General features: G+C 39.3%; 1 protein-coding gene across 5 annotated transcripts; it reads right to left on the bottom strand.

Annotated features, from left to right (window-relative positions):
- Positions 1 to 734: 734 nt before the first annotated feature.
- LOC122667004 lies at positions 735 to 21,260 on the bottom strand. Of its 5 annotated transcripts, XM_043863177.1 has the most exons (15): positions 21,022 to 21,040; positions 20,229 to 20,328; positions 19,889 to 20,016; positions 19,632 to 19,785; positions 19,382 to 19,491; positions 18,828 to 18,911; positions 18,701 to 18,749; positions 18,494 to 18,585; positions 16,062 to 16,200; positions 15,798 to 15,877; positions 15,642 to 15,719; positions 14,200 to 15,611; positions 8,345 to 8,347; positions 2,318 to 2,428; positions 735 to 2,226 (listed from the first exon to the last, which is right to left on the bottom strand). In XM_043863177.1, the coding sequence occupies exons 2-15, from the start codon at positions 20,319 to 20,321 to the stop codon at positions 1,604 to 1,606; spliced, it is 3,156 nt and encodes a 1,051-aa protein (XP_043719112.1). In that variant the 5' UTR covers positions 20,322 to 20,328; positions 21,022 to 21,040; the 3' UTR covers positions 735 to 1,603. The 5 variants fall into 5 exon arrangements, with proteins under 5 accessions (XP_043719112.1, XP_043719120.1, XP_043719087.1 ...); XM_043863185.1 differs by lacking the exon at positions 21,022 to 21,040 and adding an exon at positions 21,113 to 21,260 and having other exon boundaries at positions 14,200 to 15,719; XM_043863152.1 differs by having other exon boundaries at positions 14,200 to 15,719.
- Between the last annotated feature and the right edge of the window lie 717 nt (positions 21,261 to 21,977).

The following is a 21,977-nucleotide window of genomic DNA, read 5'->3' as shown; positions in this document are numbered from 1 at the left end:
CTGGCCAAGCCCAATCCGGATTCTGACCAATCCAGAGGTGCTCATCCATGCTGGGTTTCAATCCTGATTCCAGTCAATTCCTGCTGAATCAGATTCGGCTAGACCCGCGATTGATATCCCAATTCCAAGTTTAATAACCTTATGGTGGGTGGAAGAGGCACACACACACACGCAGACACCACATGAAAAGAAAATCCTACCACACAATACGAGACGTATTTTTACCCCATCTCTCCTGTGCTGCTGGACCCAAGATAATGGCATTTGAGCTATGCTCCAATCCTTACATAGCTGTAAAGTCGAAGGATTGGCTAAACATTGAAAGCACAAAAGGCAGAAGACATGTACATATGCAGGAGGCCAAAAACAGAAACAATAAATAGTAGAGTTTGATTGTGAGAAAATAATACCAAAGGAGGATTGCGGAACTTCCCAACTCAAAACTGGATTGACAACTCTCCGATCTATCCAAACAGCGATGTCTGCAAAGCCAGAAACATACAGAGAATCTCCTTCTGGTTCTTTGGATCTCTCAGGATGCAGTATAATAGATGATCTCTCCAATGACTACGTTACCCATAACCAGGGACACTCTTTATAACCTACAAAGTGATTTCCTCCCATCAAGGAAGTTACCTGCAGTTGCATTTCCTACTCAACTGCTAAGAGCAGTTACTGATGTGGCAATGGAGGGCACATCAACTTACATAGCATGCCCTAATAACAGATACAACTGTATACAAAGCTCAAGAATGCCCTTCTATTTAAAGGTAAATGAAGAAAAGGACATAGTATGAACATTTTTGTCAATTTCTTTCTCGAATCATAATCCAAACAAATTTTCAAGCACTATGAACAAATGAACAAATTTTCCAGATTCTGTTCTTCAGTTATGCGACTTCAACAGCTCAAATTTCACTCTTTCAAGTGTGATCATAATAATCCCCTCTGGCGGTGAACCTGTACCCCATGGCACCATCAAGCAAAGGTTCCCATTACAGCTTACCTGCCCATCAGAAAACACACATTTATATAGTAGCACAAACAATACAGAGAGCACACGCCATGGGTTATAGGCCCACAAGTTGGTCTGACGTTCAGACAAGACACCAGCACTACACCTCAGATTAGGCCACCCCCTAAGAGATAAACTAGACCAATGACCAGCAAGATCAATTCATTATCATCTGAAAGGAAGATTCCATGCAATGACAGTAGATAGTGTCTTTTGCCATCCAAATGAACACAGAAAAAATAAGAGGTTGCATTCATCCAAATCTTTTCCGCTTTTAGGCCGAGTAGAATCCCTTGCTAAACAGGGTCCTGATCCAAAGCATGTGGGTATGCATGAGGACACATTATTTTTAAGAGATAAAATTGCTCCTCAGCTGCCAAAATCTAGAACCCGAAGTCATCAACATTCTGTAACCAAGATGTAGGAGAGCTCATTCAATCTTTCTCCAAGCTTCCTCTAACAGAGAGAACTGCTTAATCAAACCAGAATCAACTCCAGAGCATATATTGTTGTTAGGCACATGGTCAAACCTGCTCTGTATAAAGGAAACCAAAGCCAGCTAAAGAAAAGTTACATCTCGAATATAGATCACATCCCAAATGCTCTGTTGTATATATCAGCTGAACTTGGCATCCTAAACTTCAAATCCTCGTAACCAGGAAAAAACTTGTTGAACCCCCGTCTCTCGTTTCTCAGAATCTCTGCCATACCCAGGTCACTACTGTTCTGTACCTCATTCCAAGCATCCCAATGGCCATTTGGAAAACGCGCATTTCTGGACTGTTGGAGAGACAGCTGTGCATAAGGGGCCAGGTTACTAGCTTGTGGTTGTTCCAAAATCCTTGTAGGAATACTATAAGCATCACTCCAGGAGAACCTGTCGCCAATATGGTCAGCAAATCTGACGTTCTGATGAGTGGAAATGGATTGCTGCATCTGGTGAGTAGAGATGGAATGCTGCATCTGGTGAGTAGAGATTGAATGCTGCATCAACAACTGAAACCTTGCATCATTTTCCGGAGTAACCTGTGGAGAAAAACCTGGTCTCATATCTAAGCCTGAACTATTTATCCCATTCGGCAGCCTGCCCTTGCCAACAGCCAATATTGCAGGATCAATAAATTCAACATCTCCAATGCTACTGCCAATATTTCCAGTTGGTGGGGCCTGATACTGATTTCTGAAAGAAGAGCTTTGAAGTAGATGATTCCCTGGCAACAGGTTAGAAAAACAAAGTTAAAATGGCAAAGCTAAATGACTAGAAGTGTGACAATATACATATACAGCAAAAAAATAGAATACCAGAAGTAGCTTCGAAAGATGTGTCCATTCTCTCTTGAGAAGAGAAACCGGGAGGAGGAGCCCTGCTTGAAACTGTGAATCCTGGTGGTACTGAAATTTGAGCTCTAAAAGCTGTTCAACACACCAGTTGTGGCAAAGAAGTTAGTGAGTGTAAGCTTATAGGTTGACATATGATGACAATGCAATTACTGAACATGAAAAAACTAGCATAATGGTGTCTGCCTCTATAAGTCAGTAAAGGAGACAATTTCCCACCTAAAAATAACATATTACAATAATAACGATGTGCAAGAACCAGTTAGTACTCAGATCCATATTATTATCAAACTAACAGAAACAGAAACTGGAGAGAATTGTATGACTATAACATTGAAGTGGGTTTGGCCAATAGTTCATCCAATACAAACATTAATACATTTCTACTTTGATGGTTAATACGTTGCAGACTAGCATTCTGAAAATAACTTACAGCCAGCCACTCGCACTAAATAGTACACAAAATGACCGCCAAGAAAATTGATTCCATGATTCTAACTATAGCTTCATATTTACATGCAGTTGGTTTGGCATTATGGCATATCACGCAAAAAAGCAACGATTTTCACATGGTTTCTACTTATACAATAACAACATAGCCTTATCGGCCAAATGTATCCTTCCTCTCCAATCATTTATGTTCGACATCATACATGATACAAGGCCTAAGCTATGCATGTCTTTCCTTACCACCTCTTATATGGTTAATTTAGGCCTGCCCTTGGCTCTTTTAGTACCATTCAATCTAGACCAAATCACTCCTCCGTACTAGGGCATCTCTAGGCCTTCGTTGGGCATGATCGTACCACCTAAAACGACTCTCACGTACCTTATCTTGAATCAGAGTTACACTCAAATCAGCTCTAATGTGGTCATTCCTCACTTTGTCCTTCCTAGTCTTGCACACATCCATCTCAACATCCTCATCTCTTAATGTAAAGTTAAATCACAAATGATCTAACTCCAGGCAGGATCTTGATCTCAATCAATAAACTTTAGACTACGGGAACAAATCAGCAATTAGAAAAGGAAGATAGAAGAGAATATGGAGGGATAGAAGGGCAATGGGGATAGAGGGCTGTCTCAGCCGTGGGCTTCTCACCCTCAACTCTCTAAGTTGATCTCTCAGCCTTTCTCAGGACCATGGTTTGCAAAAGCAAGCTTCATTTTTCATTCACTCTATTCTTCCAAAAACTTACAATAAGGCCTCTATATATAGTGAGGGCTTAATCAAATAGTAGTAGATACTTGCAGATGAGAAGCTGCTTACAAGCTGCTGCTGAGAAATGGCTTGACGAAGACAAATTGGCTGGTCCAATTTTGTCCAATTCTGTCCCAAAGTTAGGGACTGGTTAGGCTTAAGCTAACTGGTCTTGGCTTCTTCCTTCGATTGTATATCAGCCCATGCATGGGGCTGGGATCTACATCAACTCTCCCCCTCTTAGAAAAAATTCGACCTCAAATTTTGAAGAAGGTAGGGGTAAACTTGGTATGGTGAATGTCAAATTTCTGTCCATACAAATATTCTTGCAGCTCCTTGAACATACAAATGTAAACCAGAATGTGTGGAGTTCGTTCTTCAAAGTACTTTGGTGGAATAACAAATTCCACGTGTTCAACTTCCACATCATCCACTGCCTCAACTTTGCTTGCTATAAATTCTTCAATGTAAGCCTCAGCATTCGGAACATCAAGGGCCGACTCTTTCATGACGACAGAAATTGCTGGAACTTCAACATTAACTTCACAGATGTCATTGTTATCACCCAGGATATCTTCACACTCTTCTCCTTCAAAGGTAACATCAACAGCCCAATCATCATCAAGCTATGGTTCACACACCAACATCTCCGGAATGGATTCAATGGCTGTGATTATTGAATCACCCTCCTCTTCTTCGTGCAGATCATTGTAGCTCACACGCCTTGCTGGTTGTAGAGCAAGCCTAGGGGCACGGTTCACCGTAGGTTGTTGGCTGTTGGGTTGTGATTTCCTCAACTCTTTAATCTCTCGGTCCGTAGCAGCAAGCTTATCGGACAGTTGTTGGACTGCTAGAATGAGTTGCCCTTGACTAGCATTATCCGTCAGCCGATTGGAGCTTGGTTCTCCCATAGCTCTGATACCAATTTAATGGAAGGTTCACGAATGATCTAACCCCAGGCAGGATCTTGATCTCAATCAATAAACTTCAGACTAAGGAAACAAATCAGCAATTGGAACAGAAGATAGAAGAGTAATGGGGATAGAGGGCCGTCTCAGCCGTGGGCTTCTCACCCTCAACTCTCTCAGTTGATCTCTCAGCCTTTCTCAAGACAATGGTTTGCAAAAGCAAGCTTCATTTATCATTTATTCTATTCTTCCAAAAACTTACAATAAGGCCTCTATTATAATGAAGGCTTAACCAAATAGTAGTAGATACTTGCTGATGAGAAGCTGCTTACAAGCTGCTGATGAGAAGCTGATGCTGAGAAATGGCTTGATGAAGACAAATTGGCTGGTCCAATTTTGTCCAATTCTATCCCAAAGTTAGGGACTGGATAGGCTTGAGCTGACTGGTCTTGGCTTCTTCCTTCGATTGTATATCAGCCCATGCATGGGGCTGGGATCTACATCATCTCTGCTACACTGCGTTCACCTATATTACACTTCTTGAGTCTCCACTGCCCAACAATTTGCACCATACATCATAGTTGGACGTATGACAGCCCTATAAAATTTTCCTTTTAAATTTTAAAGGGATATATCGATCACACAAGCACTAGGAACGAACCTTTCCACTTCATCCATCACATTTTAATCCTCAGAGCTACTTCATCCTCTATGTCACCTTCTTTATTTGCTATTGAGCCCAAATATCTAAAGTAATCACTCTATGGAATTTTCCTCTCCTAAATACTCACCACCTTATTAACCGTCCTAATGTAGCTAAAATACATACCATATATTCTGTCTTTGTGCTACTTATTTTAAGACCTTTTGATTCCAAGGTTGATCTCCATACCTCCAACTTGGTGTTAATCCCTGCTTTTGCCTTTTCCACCGAAACAATATCTTCAGTAAAAAACATACACCAAGGAACCTCGTCTTGAATGTCTCTGGTTAAATTGTCCATGAAAAGCGTAAAGAAATAAGGACTTAGGGTTGATCATTGATGTAACCCCATCATGGAACAAGAATTCAGCGAGATCGTGAGATGAGATACTATGCGTTACAAAAATATTACATCATCTCGCCAAGATCTCAGTTCAACTCGATTGGGCCTTTACATAATTCCATCTCGACCGAGACCAGTCGAGATCTCGCTGATCTCGGCAAAAAACACATACCCCATCCCAAATTCACCAGATTGCGCAGAGAACCTGCATCCAACATCAAATTTGTAGAAGTTTGAAGAAGTTTGGAGGATTGCAAGGTAAACAGGTAAATCATTTTTCCCAAAATCTTTTTTTTCCCAAAAAAATATGTTCGAATCTTGGTGGTTAAGTGTCAGAGAATATATGTTACACATCTCTGGCCGATCTATGACTTCATGGAGTCAAAATTATTTTTCTATTATTACTTTTTTTTTTTAAATTTTGAATGTACCAAAGACGCCCGCGTCGCAAATAGTCACACCTTACAAGCTTAGGATGAGGACTTGACTTTGAAGACCATGCTTGAAAGTTTCGGAATCATGAGTATAGATACTACTAGTGAGCGTCAATCGTAGCATGCATCTCAGCCTCAGCATGACTATGAGTATGACCATGAGAGCAACGGTTCCGAATACAATGGCTACGGTCAATTTGGGCAGCCGCAGTCAGTACACTCTGCACATGAGTTCGACAGTCGCAGCACTAGGTCAGGTTTTGTGAACGACATTCACAATCCCAACCCAACCATACCCATACATGTCAATGGTAGTTCAATAGCCTGAAGCCTTTAGCAGTGGATCAATCTCATTGCAATTGCCTCTTCCATACCCTAGGATAGGGTACCTTGGGATAGCTGATGACAACACTTATATGACTTGTGTGGTAGACTACACCCATTTCTTCAACAGCACTATGACATGGGAATCCTATGTGGGGCAGTCTAAGCCTTACTGGCTTCAGAAACATGGCTTGGAAGGATGATAGATGCATTTGTTAAGATTGATGTATTTTACACTTTTACATTTGTAACGCTTATTGAAGTTGTTTTATATTAATTGTAAGCTTTCATTGCTTTCTATAACTAAATTATGTATAGAATAGGGCCAATTAGTACGCGTAGCCTATCAAACTAGGGTCCGAAGTCAAACCCGTACTTGGACTTTGATTTTAGATTATCTGATAATGTCATTGTGTTTAAATGGCCCAAAATAGGCTGTAAACAAAGTTTCATGACCAAACTTGGTCAAAAATCCCCAAAACCAGCTACCGAGTTTTTTTTTTTTAAAATGCACCAACTCGCCGAGATCTCGAACCATGAACCCCATTGTACAGAACACCCCTGTTGTTTGAACAATTACGTCCATACCCATGAAGGATGCCAATGTTGGATAGGTGTTAGTTTTGAAATGTAAAAGACAGTTTTACCCTTATTATATCTTGAACTAAAATGATAAAATCGAAATACCATTGTTACCCTTATTACATACTCAAATCTAAAATTCCCCAATCGATTTTCAAAAAAGGTTTAGGGCTTTGCTACATACCATCTCCAAAGAAGGTGAAGAAGATAGAACTTTCCAACAGACCTCCCCTTGCCCAGCAACTCTCCAGCGAAAGTTACTCTCCACTGCCCCTCGTTCACAATCATTTATTGTGAAATTAGAGCACAAATCTTAAATCCACACACCCCTACGAATCCAACAACTCACACACCCCTTGCAACCACTGCGCATGGATGGTTCCTCTGTTTAAAGGATGGTTGATCAGATTTAGTTTAAAATCCAAAGCTCTCTCTCTCTCTCTCTCTCAATGCTTTTGTAATCAGTGGTTGAACGAGTACTTTTTTATTTCATTTCATTGTTGAACTTAGTTTTGGTTCCATGAATGAATTTTATTCATTTCATTTCCACCGAACTATCTCTCCTCTCTTTCTTTGCCTTCCTCTTCTTCTGCTCCTCCTCTCTTCTTCTCTCATCTTCTTCCTCATCTTCATGTCTTAAATTCCAACACAAGCCTCCCGAGGGGTATGACTTATACCTTTCGTTTCCCTTAGAATCTCTTTAGCAACCCTCTAAATACAAGTTGTCATCTCGTTTCACATTGGGTTAGTATCTCCCTCACAATCTCACTTTCCTTGTTTGACCATTTTATCCATAAATGCATTCAAGGAATCTCCTTTAAAGTTCCACCACCTTATCTTAGGGCAAATAGGCTCCCAAAATGGTTTCTACTCATGCTATTATATTAAACACATATTCAGAAGAAGTACTTAACTCACAACAAGAGTCCCACCTTGACTTAAAACAAGGGAGTGGGGGGGGGGGGGGTAGAGATCATGTCCTTTCAAATACTTGAAAGCATTCTGTTAGATGCAATTTATAGCTTTACACACTTAATTCAGAGGCATGAACAACCATACCCATCTTAATCATAAGAAAGCATGAACAATTATACCTAATGTCGAGGGGTATAAATGAATAGCCGAAATCCGTTTCCGTATCCGTGTCCATATAGCACTATATGAATCCATCCGAAAGCTAAACGGATGCAGATACGGATAGGCTATAGCGATCCGAAAAGCTATATTAACGTGTAAACAGATAAAATATCCGATCCGTATCCATGTTCGTATCCGTTTAGCACTATCCGAATCCGTCCGAAAGCTAATCGGATGCAGATGCGGATATAGCACTATCTGAGCCGAATCTGGTCCACTTACATCCCTACTTATGTCAGCTTATTTTCATATAAGCCGTTGATGACATTGTGCCATAAATTTTTAGAATATGAAACTGAATCTAATTCCAAAAGATGTGAGGCCGAGGGACTTGATGCAGTTGCAAATCCATTGCTGGACCAGCTTCAAAACCAGGTCCAAATCTGGGTTTTGTCTAATTGGGATCTTTAGGAATTTATTTCCTTATCTGGGGTTATTTTTGTTATTTGATATTTATTAATATTTTATTCCTGTTTAGCCAACGATAGGATTCGTAAGAGGCAAGAGTTTTGATTAGAGGACACAGTTAGGATTGTTTTCAAGTCTTTATATTTGGATGCATATAACCATCAATTATCAGAGTTAATGAAGACTTGATTAGTTTTATTGGTGGTGTGCTGATGTACATATGTGGAAGATGGTGACAGAACCACAACTTTCTGCTTCTTTTCGTTGTTCCTTCTCCTCTGATTTCATCATTTCCAGGAGTATTCTCTTGTATTCTCTTCAACGACTCCTTTTCTGTACCAGCCTTCCTCTTCCTATAGTTTCCTCTTTTCTCTCTGAATTCTAGTTATTTTGCAGCTATTCCCTCTACTGGAGGTAGATTATGGTTTGAGAAGAAATTGCTGGAACAGATTTCGTTGCTTTGGAAGAGAGGTCTACTGGCTTGTATTTGTTGTTCTATCGTAATCTGCAATTTGAAATTTATTTTACCAGAAAGTACACTCATCATGCATCTTTCAGTAAACTGTTGTATGTATACTTTCTGTCTTTCTGATATTATAAACAACAACAGTCCAAGGACTTTTTAGAATAGCCCTTCACCGCTAATCAGAATTTCATTTTTGGTCCGAGGTCTATTTTATATTCCGGAAAAGTTTTCAAGTGTTCTGAAATTACAGGTTTACCCCTTTTCAAAAGTGGTTTTTATTTTACCAAAAATTATTATGAAATTCCAGGAGAGCCCTTTTCTTTCAATGTACTTACCCCCCTATGTCCCAAGGTCCTTTATTTCTTCCAAAAGTGTCCCGAACTATTCTTGATATTTATAAAATTGCCATTGAAACTTTTATTTGAGATTTTTATTACTTTGGTGGCCCACAGCAACCCATATTTAAGGATTTTGTAACCTGGTATTGCATTAGGATTATGATATAAACACATCCAAATACCTAAAGTAGTGATGTAAATCCAAGCCTCCACAAGCTGAAGAAGCCATCCTAATCATAGGGCCTTAGCAAGGAGCCTTAGTCATTTTAGCCTTAGTTTATTTTCTGCTTTCTATACTTAGTTTTTTTTTAGTTCCATTGTAAACTTAAATTGAACCGGTTCATACTTGGTCCAATTTAAGTGAAATGATCCTATTGGCTTATAGGGTCTTATATCCTATTGGTTACTAAGGAATCTTTTTAAGTTCAGGTGTTTAATTGTTTAAAGTGTTTAAAGTCAGACCCCTCCACAATTTCTGAAGGAGGAGGACTTGTAATAGTTTTAGGAATCAGGCCCTTAGGCCTATTATATTAATAAAACCGTGGAAAGGCTCCCCCACATTATTCAGACTAAAAAAATAGACTCCGTTTGCTGCTGCCATTGCTGCTGCTGTTTAGCTCCATATGAGTACACCTTGTGGGTAATATCAAGGAGACCTTGTGAGTCATATCAAGGTGGAAGGGATTGGAGAACTCCGATCGAATCCTTGCATCTTGTAGATCGGGAGGACCTGCTCTAGCTCTTCTTCAAGTTGGCATTAAAGAACCTGCAAATCCAATAAGTTATTTACAGTTTTCTGCAACTACCCTCCTTCTAATCCTCAGACCTAAGCATACCTTCCTACATTCGATCCCCTAAACCCTAGCTCCATCTATAACCTGTCCAGCACTATTCTATCATTCAAATCCACTCAAATGTCAGACATAACATCCTCACAATAACCCTTCCACTCGACTTTAGTGTCTGCCCTAAACCATCGTTCAAACCCTAATTCTCTCATCCTCCATTAATTCCCCCAAAACCCTAATTACAGATCCATCACTTCCAGCCATCAGAATTCACTCTAAACACAGCCTAACTACCCTTCTACTGTTCCTAACACTCGGCCAGAAGCCCTAGTCCAAATTCCTACTCTAAACCCTAATTCCATTATCTTCTTTTTCCCCAAAACCCGAAACCCTAATTTCCTGGAATTTAAAATCTCATTCAAACCTAACTTAACCTAGCTCATTATACTCCCCTAGACCTGCCTAGCTTTATCATCTATCACACTTGTCCATACCCTAACCCTAACCCTGAAGCTGACCCAATTTCTTCAATTCTACCCTATTCGGCTAGCTGTTCAGAAGGGCCTGATCTAGTTGGCTCCAAGTAGACCCTTGTCTATCTAGGAGTAGGACTACATTAAGTAGACATGGTAGGAATGTGGTTGGAAATGGTTTTACTTCAAAGATTTTGCTTTTATATAGTGTTGCGGATCCAGTAATAGTTGGGGCAGTAGAAAGAGTGATAATGATGATGATGATGTCGATCATGGAACATATGATTGCTAGAACTTCTGAAGGGATAAATGCGGGGTTGGCCAAGTTTTCTTCCTTCTAACAAACCATCTATTACATTACCAGAATCTTCTCTTGTATTTAGTCCCAAATACATCTTTTTTAAGGCGTGAGAATTCTCCAAGTAAGCTTTAACTCTTCTACATCCCGCTCATCCTGGCCAAAGTGTTTAATATTCTTATGTAAAATTGGTTTCTTGATTGTAAAGCCTCTCAAATTTCCCATTCAAGTTCACAAAGGTTTTATCTGAACAAGTGATTGCACACCAACCTTGTGTCATCATACATGAGAAATTAGTAAACTTGGGAACTCATCTGCAGCCATATAATACAAGCTTAAACAAGTCTTGCCAAAATCTCACATTATTGTTAGCTACTTCACCAATTACTCTACCTAAAACTACCAAGTATGTTTCATATATATTTCTTTCCACTCACTCCATGTGTTTGTTTACCCATTTGAACTTCCTGGTATTCCACCCATCAAAAAGCATCAACGTTTTGGTTTAACTACCCAGCTCATATAACGATGATATCCAAGAGGTGTCCTAGTTAAATCTCCAATACCCGTATGAAATCAAATCTTAGTTCACCAAAGTAACTGACCAGATAGATAAAAACCCAAGCTTCCCTGGTCTGCAAACATAGTACCAATTCCCATGGAGAAATCTTAGTTCACCAAAGTAACTGACCAGATAGATAAAAACCCAAGCTTCCCTGGTCTGCAAACATAGTACCAATTCCCATGGAGAAACTACTACATTTCACCTAAACCAAAGGTGGCCCAACATGCAGAAACACTGTGATCAATGTTGAAACCAAATTAACACACCAAGAGACTCAGCCAATGACATGCACACAAAGAGAAATTACAAAACACATTTTGACACCCAATACCAATGAGAAAACATGAACCCAAAATTTATACACCAATGGACTCGGCCAATGACATGCACACAAAAAAATTTTCAAAACACATTTTGACACCCAATACCAATTAGAAAACATGAACCCCTAATGATTAACCAGCCGATGGACTATTCCATTTTAAAGGTCAGACCATCAGAATGCTAGAAGCAGATGTTCATAATGACAATTAATACTCCTTGAGAAAGAGAACTAAAGGTAATTAAGTCTATGGTTGTTGAAAGACTCAGTCTCAAATCCATGGGTTCCCACATTGACAATTCACTAGATAAGAAGTTATACAACACTTATACATCATCTCAACTGAGTAAAATCAGGTAATTAGTAGCGCTACATAATAAACATAAAGGGAAAATTACACTGCCACCCCCTGAGGTTTGTCCTAAATACAGAGCGACCCCTTGTGTTTTTAAATTATACAGTTGCACCCCCTGAGTGGACGGTGTCAAGTATAAAATTTAAATGACAATGTTGCCCTTCAATTAACCATATTCTAATTTTTTATTTTCTAAGATAATGAGACCACTATTGCTTCCTCTTCGTTCTTCTTCTTCTTCAACCACCGCCCCACCACCGCTGCAACCTCTGACCAACCTACTATTGTGTCTACCATCCTCTGCCCTCTTCCAGTAACCCCATATGAAAGGGAAATTCGTGGCCATTTCTCCCTGCAGAAAGCCACCCTCTTGCACGTTTAACCCCTTTATTTTTGCTTCAGTTCTGTTTTACCAGAAAAAAAGGAAGGAAACCCAAATAGTCTTGAATCACAAGGGAGAGTATACGAAAAAGGAGAAACGTTGCGACTTGGGGGGGACCCAAATCCCAGCTGGGTCAGAAAATTTTAATTTCAAACACCACCCAATATTCTTTTTCACGAAATGGGAAACCCACCAATCTTACTTACTTCAGAAACAATTCCAATCTCCACACAGAAGAAATACACAATGCAAAAAACAACAATGAACATCGAATTTGACAAAACCCACAACCCATTACCCTCCTCTTGCCAAACCCCTCTTTGCATGAAATTCACAAAACCCAAAACCATCATCCCATAACCCATATCCCTCCGCTATAACCAAACCCAAATTGAAACTCCAGACCGAATGCCGAGGGGATAACAAGGAATGAAACCAAAGAAAAAGAAAGTTCGAAAGAAGTCCTAGCTAACCAGGAGAATATAAAAAAGAGGGGAACAAAAAATCCTCAAATGAAGATCGGAAACAACTAATCGAAGAAGCGAGCAAAAAATTATACAAACCTGGAGCTGCTCCTGAATCCTGCTGGGTTCTATATGAAAATCCGAGAAAGTAAGACGAGAAGAGAATAGAAGTCGTTCAAGAGTAGAGAGAAAAAGAAAGAAGAGGAAGAGGAGCAGAGAGAGAGGACTGAGGCAGGTCATCGGTGATGGCCTCAGCAGATTGCCACAACAAGAACTTGAGGCAGGTCGTCGGTGATGGATTTGATGATGGCCTGAGGCAGATCGCTAGAACCCTAAACCCTGATTCGAGTAGCAGGGGAAGGGGGTGTGAAGTTTGGGCTGCCCTACGGGCAAAACTCACCCCATCAAGGGTATATTTGTCATTTTAAGGTATCAATGGCCAACACATCAGCAACTAATGGTAATACTCTAACGGAGTGTTGCTGAGTGTAACAAGTACCCTAAACTCAGGGGATCGGAGTGTATATTTTGAAAACACAGGGGGTTGCACTGTATTTAGGGCAAACCTCGGGGGTGGCAGTGTAATTTTCCCTAAACATAATTATACCCCATGCAGGGGCGGAAGTTGGGGTCATTAGTTCTCCTAATTGAACACACAACAAAAAACTAAGAGTGTGAGGAATGATAATCCATTCAATGAAAAATCCACAAGAAGGTATTTTGGGAAGTGGAAGCGCATGAATAAGTAAAATTCTTCATACACTGCAATGAAAACAAAGTACACAAACAAGTGTCATAGCCAACCTTTCTGAAGCCCTAAAGTTACACTAGGTTCAACAATATGGATATGCATCCTAACCATTATCTACCAAATAAGTTTATTCAGCTATCAGAAAAGACCATCCAAAGAGAAGCATGAAATGTAATAAGATGGTTTATCTAAAGATAAATACTAGATACTAATGTCTAAGGTTGGCACTTGGTTAGTCACTCAAAAAAAAACTAACTAAAGAAACAAATCTTTTCTTAAAAATGGGGAGGGATTCTCTTGTCTGACAGACCATGGTAGTCTGTTGCTCCAGACCACAATGTCCCATCTCTGCTCCACCGACCAGAAAAATTTTCTTCCGAATTAAAAAGAAAAAAGATGTCATTACACGCACGGAAAACTTACTGAAAAAGAGGGGGGAGAGAAAGAGAGGCCCAACTCCAAGATGAGAAATGAAAGTAACCACAAGTACAAATTCATATAAAGACGAAGCATAAGATAAGAACAAAATAACAGATCAACGCCACTCAGAGAGTGAGAGTTATTAACAAAGGAAACAATAAATATCAAAGCTGAATCACACTCACCAGAAAGCTTATTAGAAGAGACAGGTGAATGGTTGCTGGGATGATAATCAGATTCCTCAAAAACGTCAGACGAAAAACCATTGCGAAGTTTGTCAAAGAAATGATCTCTGTTTTCCAGTGAACCCTGGGGTTCAGTATAATTCTTTGTCATATACCCAAATGTATTGAAAGAAGGCTCCAAGTCAGCTCCTTCATTTGCAAAATCATCCTGTCTAGCAAATGAGAATCTTGATTGATTGCTGTTTTGTGCTTTCCATGAACTTGACATTTTAAGAGAACCCTGTTGTTTATCAGGTTCATTCAACAATTCAGCTAAATTATGTGGTGAGGTCAATGAGTCATCCCAAGGATCAAAGTCCACTGAAAAGATATTTGAGATAATGCTGCTCTCTCCCATATCCAAAGCTGCATTCTTTCCAACATCATTATTGTTTCTTCCCGAAAAGCTCCCTTTCTCTACATTTGAGAACGCATTTGAATGTTCAAACATCACATTTTCAATGGAGCTGCCAAATTTGTTCACATTACATCCATTTGATAATACTGAACCACCAGACTTAAATGGAATATAGGATTCATCAACTCTTGTATTTACAGTTCTTGTATCATCTGCATTACCAAGATTCCTATTACTAGATGTTTCACTCTGTTGCCAAGAAGATCCGCTATAATGATTTGTGATCTTGGGTGGATTATGTGAAGAAGGCAGATATGATGGACAACTGACACCTTCTAAAACATTTAGTCTTTGACTACCCAAAGCTATTATATCCTCTTCAACTTTACTGCCTACATCTGGCAAAAATTGTGCCCGTGATTCCAATCTCCAATCAGGTTGTTCACCCGAACCAGACCAACTATCTAACGTTGTGGCAGCTATCCTCGAGGGCTGCATTGTTAAAGGTTCTCTGAATTGATCAGAATGAGGTTCTAAACCTTGATTTCCAGACAACCTGAATTCAGTATGCTCTGAAACTGAACCATTAGATCTTATGGGGTCAGAGATCTCAATACCAGGTTTGCTTTCAATGTTCATAGAGAACAACCCCGAGCATATATTCTGGATGTTTGCACTTATAGCACTATTCCCATCCTTAGCTGGAGTAGAATTACAAGACCGTCTGTCAAGGTCTACAGAGTTTTGCTCATTTGGTGGCACAGCATCCCCCCTATCTTTATCCTTGGATGCTGACGGAGACAAGCGGTCGCTGTAAGTAGATGGAGCTGTCTCTTGGACATATACAAGTTTATCCGATACAGGTATACAACTATCTCTGAGAACATATTGCTCAGATATGTCCAGTGCTTCTGATCTACCAATAGGAAGTGTTGAATGACCTTCTTCCATAACCATTGATTTCTTTCCTACATCATTGTGCAATATAGAAGTCTGAATTGTGTTTGTAACCACTGGAGGAAGCACTGATAAACCATTAAATGCATCAGGCTTTTGTCTTGCAGGCCCATTGGAAGACACCACGCTTGGCACTGGAGGCCGACCATTTGTAACCCGCGTACCCCTGATAAGTATAGCACATATCTTTAGCAGTAGTAGCTCATAGAACAATGGAAGAAGCTAAAAAAAATAAATGGCATACCATGATGCGGCTGCGGGAAGAGCTATAGATCTTCCAGAACTACCATTAGGAGGGGAACCTTTGACCTGGCTCACAGGATTCTGAGCAGCAAAAACAAACAAGCTACGATCAGAATCAAGACAATACAATAAGCACCGTGACCAGTTTGCACTTAAAATATATAAACTAGAAAATCAACCCGTTCTATTCAGCTTCCAGTCAGAAATGGCTCATAGGGAAACATTTCTCAAAAAAAAAGAAAAACCTAGCACCAAAATCTCTTACACTGGGGGCACTTTTGATGATAGGTTTGGCCGAAGAAGTGGCACTGCTATTACAGTAGTCATCAGCTGGAGGAGGTAACACATTCCCTGAACGCCTTTGCAAATTATATGTGGCACCCGTAATTTGTTGAACTCTACTCCTTTAAAACCACTATGCAAGTCAATTAATTGTACACAAAGCTACAACTTGAACATATGAAACTTTCAAGCAGCATGCACAGTACGAGAAAAAATGCATCAAGAACATAATTTGAAACTCAGATGGGGGCATCACAACCATTGTGGGGAAAAACAAATAATCCCCATCGACCGAATTTTGAAAGTATGGCAAAACAGGCATGCAGAACAATAGAAAGGAAATTAGAAATGTTTCAGATGACCAAAGAGAAGAAGAACATGTCTGGTAATGATCCAAATGAGAGTGACTACAGCAATATAAACAAGAATTCCCCCTCCCCCTCCCACCTAAGCAAAGGGAAGGGAAAAATCCTATTATAGCTTTTAAGCTAAGCCCTTATTTCACAGACAAACTCCAATGTGAACTCTTTCAAGTGCTGATGCAAGTAGCTCTCCACCCAGATTCGTCTAGGTAAGGAAAGTTTGGTAGAAGGTAGGGAAGTTATTGCTTCATGCTTTTGCTCAATTCTCTGTATATCATGGCCAAGGGCCATAGGGTTTCAAATATTCTAGAAATAAGCTTGGTTTATTAGAAAAAAGTCTAGGGTTGGGTTCTATACATGTTGGCCCGGGTAGTCTAGCATGTATTTCTTCGGCAGATAAATTTATTGCATCGTACGTACCGTGATTATAAATTTAATCAATCACCGAAATAAGCTTGGTTTATTAGAAATAAGTCTAGGGTTGGGTTCTATACATGGTGGGCCTTTGATCCTACGGGTTTTCAATGTAATAGGTCACTTTTATTGACCTAAAGTATGGGTAATAGGGTTGCACACGGGATTAGATGTTTTAGCTTCTATACATAGTTTATTTTCATGTTTTAGTGTTTTAAATTGAACCGGTCAAAACTGGTTTGAACCGGTGGTTAATTTTTAAGTGTATTTTCATGTTTTAGTGTTTTAAATTGAACCGGTCAAAACTGGTTTGAACCGGTGGTTAATTTTTAAGTGAAATTATTAGATTTTTATTTTATTTTGGTTTAGTGGTCATGTGATCACTTAAAGTCACATGACTTTGTTTTCAAGTCATCCACTCCTCCCCATGGTTCATAGTGAGTCGGCTAGGGGTTCTTACACAGTTACACTACTAGGCTGAATAGGAAGGAGGCTTTAAGCCCTATATATAAAGTGAATTGTGGGGGGTCTTTTAACCTCTCATTATTTTGAAAACTCAATCAAGTTTGCTGTTCAGCAACTTTCTCCTCATTGCTGAAGATTTTGTCTTGTGTTTGATCAAGCCTGGTGGGATTGGTGTTTGATCCAATCCATAGTTATCAAGGCGTCACCTTGGCGGGCGCCTTGCCACTTTGTTGGTGTAACCTTGAATTTAGACCCTCTTTGACGCATTGCCGCCTTGATAACTATGCTCCTACCTCTCTTGTTACCCAACACTGTTCAAGTTCTGGTTTTTCTTCAAGGATTATCATTCAAGTTAGCTTATGTCCAAGAAATTCTTCAACAACAGTGAGTTTTTAATCAACCAAACCCCATCCATTCTTCTAATCCTATAACAGCCCAAACCATATTCCCCCCTTTGTTTCTTATTTTCTCCAAAACCCTAAAACCTCCCCACAGCCCATTCCAGCCATAGAAACCACCTTAAATTTGGATAGAATTCTCCTCAGCCCCCATAGAGAACTCGATCCAAACCTGGTCCCTTTCTGACCACTCCAAACCCTAGAAATCTCAAATCTCCCTCTTTGCAAAACCCAAACCCTAACCACATTCCCTTGCTGCCGATTCTAGTTAAAATTCCTAGACCAATTAAACCTTAACAAGACCTTCACTGGAAGACTCCCCTACATCAACTAACCCTAACCCTGTCCATTAATGATTAAACCCTAACCCTAATTTGACCAAAATCACCTATTTTAACCTAACCGAATTACTCTTCAGCTCAGATCTTGATTAATTGGCTCCGACTTTGACTATTCAAACCTAGGACTACATCACCCCCTACACTGAGCAGGAGTGCAATTAATCATTATGTTTTTCCACATACCCCATAGAAACCATGACAATAAAGATATTTAGCCAAATCTTTCTGGAAGCAAGCTGGATTCACGAATCTAAATACTTGTGAAGATGCAAGGGAGTAAACTAATTATACCTAAATGCAATAAGAGGAGGTGATAATAACAAAAAAAATGTAACCAATGATATGCAAGACGGCAAAAGCATTTGCATGCACAATCGGTATACCAATAATGTAGGAGGAGAAACAAAGCACTTGAATGTAGTCAGAAGAATATACCTTGTATAGGCTGAAATTATTTCATCCTTTGTAAAACTATCTTCTTGTGTACCAATGTCATGCAAATATAAACAATCTGGATTGGTGCAAGGCTGCACAAATAGATCAGTGTTCTTAGTGAATAAAGCAAGCTCCTTAGCAGCTTCTACAAAGGGAAATATTGGTAGAACAACCACAAGCTTCACTAAATAAACAAATCATTCATACCACATTTCTCAACCATGCATGACAGTATTTTGTGGTTCCAAAGCATGCTCTGCAGGAACAAACTCAAACAGTTAATATGATACCCCATGGTTCAATGCTGTGACCATCAAAAGAAAAATGTGCTTACCTCAATGGTCTACCTTCCAAGACAAAACCATGTACTGATTGAATACATCTAACTGCTTCCTCCTCTTTTGAGTAAGTAATATATCTGAGTCAAAAGTAATAAAATGGAACTGAGACAATTCTAAACACAAGACACATATATACAGACAGATAAGCTAGCTAACCCATATCCAATCCTATGACAACTGGAAAGGCAGAACTCGGTAATAAAATTTTCTGAATAAATCTAAAGCATAAGCCCAACCCATATCCAATCCTATGAAAAATGGAAAAGAGAAACTTGGTAATAAAAAGTTTTGAATAATTAAACTCTGATTGAATGGTTGAAAAAGTAAAATTTGTCCGTTGAAATCAGCAACAAGAAAAGAAATTGGTGAGCATGATTAAACAACTTAAACGATCAAAGACTCAATATTGTTGACGGGAAAATCACAACAATTACATTACAATTCTTAGGAATTGTTAATAAAGCTAGAAAAGAAAAACGTTAAAGCAATGAGAATTAGGCCACCAGAAATGAGTTTAAATTAATAAAATGACAACAACTGAACTTACACACTACAAGTGTTGTTCGCAGAATGCTGAATAACACCCCCTGCTGTCCGAGAAATAGACACCTTTAGAACCTTGCCATATTGCCCAAAATACTCCTTGCGCTGAAGAAGCTGCTCAGGACCATGGAAACCATCTCAGACGCAATAAAAATAATATAAAAGATAAAAATGCACATGCACAAGGTCCTGCCTATTCACTCAGTCAAATACAAAACATAGAATAGAGGATCAAACATGAAGAAGTTACCCACATCTTCATCTGCTAAATTAGAAGGTATCCCAATTATGTACACCAGGTTCCGCTGAATTACTCTAACACTGCTAAGGTGCTTCCTTCCTTCAGAAGTTTTTGGTTTTGCTTTCTGTGACTTCAGTTTCCTGTCCGAATTGATTTCAGCGACCAACCTGGCCAGAAAATAATGTACTGTGAGAATTCCAGCTCCTTCTCCCCCAATCCCACTAAAATAGGAGGCAGATCAAGACAAAAATTATTAGAGAGCATACTAACCTTTCACAGTTGGCCGCCATTCCTACAATTTTTTCTTTGTCATAGGGTGTGCGGCATGCCGGGCACCGCCCTTCTGTATCATCCTTCTCAGCCATGTCCATTATGTGATGCCAACACCATACACATATCTGGGAAAAAATGGTTTATAGAGAAGATAAAATGGGTAAATGATGAAAGCAAGAGCAGAAGGCCCAAAAAAAACGAGTCGAAGTGTAAAACCACCATAAATTTTTAACTGCTCATCATTACAAAAGGTCGTTGAACAATAAAATTTAGAAATTGCAGGCAGTAAACGAAAGAAAATGCTTCAATAAAATGAACAAGAAATTGCGTTTCAGACCTCATAACCACATTTGCAAGGCTTCAACTGCTGATCTGTCAAGTCCATCTCTTCAGCGCAGAGAGGACATGTCTTCTCTCCATCGTCACTCATGGTTCTCCTGAAGGAAAAAAGGGATGAATTAAAACCAGATATAATTTTTTTGTGTAATACAAATATATGACTGGCGCTCTATCAAGAGGATCACAAAATGTAAAAACTACGAATCACATGCATAGAAAAACTTCAGCAAGCAACGCCTCGGGCAAAAAACACTAATCTGAGAGTACAGTTGACATACTATAGATTTTCCACGCGCACAATCCTCCAATCTAATACTCTACATTTAGCTCTAGTTCGCAACACTATCAATAACAAGACAAAACTAAACGCTTTCTTAGCAAATCACCAATGAAACCCTAGGGGTCCAAATTTAATCGATAAAAAAAAAAATCCCAATATGTTTTATACACGGTTACAACAAAACCCAAACAAAAAAAATTCAATTAGCGCCAATCTAATCAAAGGAAAAGCCCCAGGCAGGAACCTCTGGCGATAACGGCATAACTATAATAGATCGCAGATGATGATAAAAAATAAAAATAAAAAATCACCTCGAATCAAGATCCATGGACTGAAAACGTCATTTCAATACCTAATTGAAGAACGCGGACACAAACATAGAAATCAAAAGTAATAAACATGCACAGCAACAATATGAACAAGTTAGCCAGTCTACAAAATCGACAAACAAAAAAAAATTATATTGGGGGAAAGGGAAAAAAAAAGGCAAATTTCTTTTTCTCTTTCATACAAATGATGATCTCGACGAGATATCGAATGATCCAAAGATAGCAAAAACATGAATAGAATTAGGGTTTTGGAATTCGAAGTCGAAGACCTACGGTGGCGGATCGAGCAGCAGAGGAATCTGTTAAGTGAGGAAAACGCGATAGAGGAAACCGAAAGCCTTTCGCCGTATGGAAAACCACAGGTCCGAGACGCCCTTCTGGTCTGGATGGCTTTGTGTTGCTGGTGTTTTCTGCGATCCTGCCATTTAAATAAACACGTCTTCTCTCGATGCCCTCCGAGTTTCTAAAAATTACAAAAATATCCTCTCCGTTTTTGTCGAGACGTTGGAGATTTTGTACTCGCTATGCATAATTACCAAATTACCCTTCTACTGTTCGTACTGTCATGCTTTACTTTATACCCTGACCATTATTTCCTTGGGTTCGTCGTGCATCCATGGTGTGAGTGTGTGACCAATGTGAGTTTCAGAGGGTCGGGCCGGGTCGGGTCGATTAGAATCCAACTATATATGCAACAAGTAAACATACCAATCAATTAAGTTTCGGTTTTTCGTCTCGGTTTCAATTTGGTTCAAGATACAATATATACTAATCAAAACTGAAATCAAATAATTCCCACAACCTCAAATTGAAATCGAACTAATCTGGTTTTGGTTGCATTCGGTTCTATTCGAATTTTGTATTCGCTTTATTTGATTTGTTTACAGTCTCAACTATTCGGTTTTAGTTGAACACCTTGTTGAAACAAATAAAATTCTAAAGGAAGTTACAACCTTAAGAAGAAACAACCCCACAATTCCTAATCTGATACTTTTCAACCATTTTTATACAACTCAACAACAAAACACACATAGTAAGTAATTTCACACGATTCAACAAAGACACGATTGTAGAGTTTAGTATGATTTGTATTCGGTTTATATGAGTTACATTTCACTTGGTTCGGTTGGCTTCAAAT

This window comes from Telopea speciosissima, chromosome 1 (genome assembly GCF_018873765.1).
Source record: "Telopea speciosissima isolate NSW1024214 ecotype Mountain lineage chromosome 1, Tspe_v1, whole genome shotgun sequence".
Classification (NCBI taxonomy): domain Eukaryota; kingdom Viridiplantae; phylum Streptophyta; class Magnoliopsida; order Proteales; family Proteaceae; genus Telopea; species Telopea speciosissima.
This window is presented reverse-complemented; position numbering and strand designations above follow the sequence as displayed.

Excerpts from the sequence above, each read along its gene's own strand:
- LOC122667004 (XM_043863185.1), bottom strand. The coding sequence starts at position 20,321 with ATGAGTGACGATGGAGAGAAGACATGTCCTCTCTGCGCTGAAGAGATG. Across the intron at positions 19,492-19,631 it reads CTAATTTAGCAGATGAAGAT|CTTCTTCAGCGCAAGGAGTA; the intron begins GTGGGTAACTTC and ends GGTCCTGAGCAG. Across the intron at positions 16,201-18,493 it reads ATAATTTCAGCCTATACAAG|GAGTAGAGTTCAACAAATTA; the intron begins GTATATTCTTCT and ends GTGGTTTTAAAG.